Raw genomic sequence first — 4,052 nt, 5'->3', positions numbered from 1 at the left:
CTGGATAGCATCGTTCTATACAGCTAGCATCACCTTGATTCCAAAACCTGACAAAATTGTCACCAAAAAAAGTGAAGCCATTGGTCAAGGTTACCATGAACATAGACTTAAAATTCTAAGAAATATATTAGCAAACCACATTTTGTAATAGTTCACTATTTTTTAACCCTGGTCAAGCAAAATTTACCTAGAAATGCAAAGTGGTTCAATATTGGGAAATTTCTGACATAGTTGACGATATTAATGGATTTAAGGGCAAAAACATTTTGTTCATCTCAATGTATGTCAAAAACTCATTTGATAAATTAACACCATTTGTGGAATTTTTTTAAAGCTCTTAGTAGACTAAGAAAGGATGTAAAATCGGCTGAGAATGGCCCTTGCTGCCACCAACATGGAGACTTTGTACCATGTCCCATTCTTAGTGCTCAAATGTCCCAACCTGAAGCTGAAGAAGCCGCCCTGGTTGCACATGCTGTCGGCCATGACTGTGTATGCTCTGGGGGTGGTGTCTTACTTCCCCATCACCGGAGGAATAATTTATGATGTTATTGTTGAACCTCCAAGTGTTGGCTCTATGACTGATGAACATGGGCATCAGAGGCCAGTAGCTTTCTTGGCCTTCAGAGTAAATGGACAATATATTATGGAAGGACTTGCATCCAGCTTCCTGTTTACAGTGGGAGGTTTAGGTTTCATAATCCTGGACTGATCGAATGCACCAAATATCCCAAACTCAATAGATTTCTTCTTCTGTTCATTGGATTCGTCTGTGTCCTACTGAGTTTTTTCATGGCTAGAGTATTCATGAGAATGAAACTGCCGGGCTATCTGATGGGTTAGAGTGCCTTTGAGAAGAAATCAGTGGATACTGGATTTGCTCCTGTCAATGAAGTTTTAAAGGCTGTACCAATCCTCTAATATGAAATGTGGAAAAGAACGAAGAGCAGCAGTAAAAGAAATATCTAGTGAAAAAACAGGAAGCGTATTGAAGCTTGGAACAGAATTTCTTCTTGGTATTAAAGAGACAAGTTTATCACAGTATTTTTTTTTCCTGCTGACCTATTGCTATACCAATGATGTTGAGTGGCATTTTCTTTTTAGTTTTGCATTTCTTAAAATATACTCCATATCTACAACTATAATATCAAATAAAGTGATTACTTTTTACAACCCCCTTAACATTTTTTGGAGATGACATTTCTGATTTTCAGAAATTAACATAAAATCCAGAAACAAGATTCCATAAGCTGAGAAGTCTGGACAGCTGATCAGCTTTACCTATGGTGCTTTGCCTTTAACTAGAGTGTGTGATGGTAGATTATTTCACATATGTATGTAAAACTGTTTCCTGAACAATAAGATGTATGAACGGAGCAGAAATAAATACTTTTTCTAATTAAAAAAAAAAAAGGATGTAAAATCATGTCGCCTAGGGGAAAATTCATAGAAAATATTATATTTAATAATGAAAGATTAGAAATGTTGTATTAAGGTCAAAAACAAGACAATCATACCTATTATCACAGCTACCATCTATCATTGTCCTATAGGTCCTATCTAAAAACGGATAAAAGTAAAGTAAATAAGAGATATAAAATGTAGACAAAAAGATAAAAATTTTTCTACTTCTAGGCAAATTGTTATCCCAAGAGAATTGACTGAAATGCTATTTAAAATAACAAGATCAGATACAAAATCAGTAGCTTTCTAACACATAAGCAATAATAAATTGAATACCTCTCATATTTTCTTCTAATACTTTTAGAGTTTTGTTTTTTATATTTAGTTCTTTAATTCATCTGGAATTCACTTTGGCATAAGGTATAAAGTAGGAATCTAAGTTGAACTTTTAGAACTTTTAGGAATATTATTAATAATAACAATAAATATATACATAACACACCTAGAAATAAGCCTAATGAAAAATGTTCCAGAATTAAATTAAAAAAAAAAAAAAGAAAACCTATACAGGAGTGGTTTTGTTCCCTGGGTGTATATTGGAATCACTACAAGACTAATTAAATCAGAGACTCTAGGGATGAGATCCAGGCATGAATATGTGCAGCCAGGATTTTAAATCTCTGTTATAAATTGTAATGATGCTATTTTTTAATAATGCTAATGCAGTAATTTTGGATGGAGAAACAAAAAATTTTAAACAGGTCAGTTCTCTCCAAATTAATCTGTAAATCCTATGCAATCTGAATCAACATTCAACAGAATTTTTTATGGAGCTGGTAAGTTGAGTTTAAAGTTCATCAGGAGGAGGAAGTACATAAGAACTGTCAAATGCTTTGAAAAAATTAGAGGAAACGCCTATTAAATATCAGAACATACTTTAAATCTGCATTATATGTCTCATAAATCTGCTAAAATAGAAAGAGACAAATCAATGAAATAAAATAAAACAGTACAGAAACAGTCCCCGATATATATTTCATTTTTATAAGGCTTCAATTCAGTGAGAAAAGGATGGGTCACTAAATAAGTTGTGTTGATACAATTATATATTTCATAAGAGAAACGAAGTTAGACTTTCCTCCCTCATAAGCATACTCCAAAACAAATTCCAGATGGATTGAGGAGCTAAAAAATTTTTTTAAACTATAAATATTAGGAGAAAACACAGGGAATTTATAACCTATGAACAAGTGTTCCTAACCACACCCAAACCAGAAGCTCCAAAAGCAAAAATTGAAAGATGTTCTCATGAAATTTTAAAGCCTCCACAAGAAAAGACTCCTTAAGCAAAATGAAATACAAGCAGCAGCCTTGAAGAAAGTATTTGCAACAATTAACAGGAGTGATATCTAGAATATTTTAAAAATTCATGCAAATTCATAAGGAAAAAATACACATATACATATTTTGAGCTAGGGCCTCCCTCCATCACCCAGGCTGGAGTGAGGTAGCGCAATCTTGGCTCACTGCAACTTCTGCCTCCCAGGCTTCAAGTGATCCTCCCACCCCAGCCTACCAAGTAGCTGGGACTACAGGTGCACGTCACCATGCCCAGCCATGTAGAGACAGGGTTTTGTCATATTGCCCAGGCTGGTCTTGAACTCCTGGGCTCAAGCTATCTGGCCTCCCAAAGTGCTGAGATTACAGATATGAGCTACTGTGCCCAGCCAGGAAAAAAAAAAATTAAGCAGGAAAAAAATGTTTACCAGAAAGTCTTGAAAATATATATATATATATATCACACACAAATATATATACCTACCCATACACACATATGCACACACACACACACTCATAGGGCCAAAAGTAAATGAAATGATCTGTTAACCAGGAAACTGAAAATTAAAACAGCAATAACACAATAGTCTCCCATCAATATGGTAAAAACTTAACAGACTGATAAAAAAGCAGTGTTCACAGGGATGAAGGAGGGGAGAAATTTGCCCTTTCATGCATTTCATTCATGAAAGTACAAATTGGTAAAGCTTTTCTGGCAATAATTTTTTAAAAATCACAATCAAACTTTGAGTCAATAATTTCTAAAGAAATATACCCATATATGTGCTGTTTATATAAAGATACTTATGCAACAGTGGGCAATAGAAAAAAATTAAAAACATCTAATAGGAGAGCAGTTTAATAAATTGTGGTCATCAATTTAAAATATTGGGCTCATATATGATAAAATCATAGAATATTTATAGTACGCTATCACTTGTTTATTAAAACATGTAGATAAGTACAATCTATACATCTCTGCAGGTACAAAATCTGCAGAGAAAGAACTGAAAGTGTAGTCACATCCTTTCACTTCGGCTGTCAGGAATGTAATATACAAATGTTTTAGCACATGTCAAACTGAACTGTATTTATTTGTTTCCATGTCTGTCCCCCCTCTAAGCTACCACTTTTTGACAGACTATGTTTTTTTTCTCCACAGGCAGTGCTCTATAGATGTCCGATAAATGGCTGCATGGCTTTCTTGCCCTTGGACCTGTCCTACTCAACATTTTAGAGGTTCAAAGAATGAAACAATATCCAGTTTGAAACCCATTATCGCCATTTACTACTTGTATGACTTTGGGCTG

At 34.3% G+C, this 4,052-nt stretch overlaps 1 protein-coding gene across 1 annotated transcript; it reads left to right on the top strand.

Annotated features, from left to right (window-relative positions):
* Positions 1–375: 375 nt before the first annotated feature.
* Positions 376–1,404, top strand: LOC129481834 (oligosaccharyltransferase complex subunit OSTC-like). The gene has a single exon (XM_063639997.1). It carries the CDS (start codon positions 395–397, stop codon positions 710–712), a length of 318 nt encoding a protein of 105 aa, XP_063496067.1. The 5' UTR covers positions 376–394; the 3' UTR covers positions 713–1,404.
* The last annotated feature ends 2,648 nt before the right edge of the window (positions 1,405–4,052 follow it).

Source organism: Symphalangus syndactylus, chromosome 5 (genome assembly GCF_028878055.3).
Source record: "Symphalangus syndactylus isolate Jambi chromosome 5, NHGRI_mSymSyn1-v2.1_pri, whole genome shotgun sequence".
NCBI lineage: Eukaryota > Metazoa > Chordata > Mammalia > Primates > Hylobatidae > Symphalangus > Symphalangus syndactylus.
Note: the sequence above shows the minus strand (reverse complement) of the source record. Positions and strands in the feature narration are given on the sequence as shown.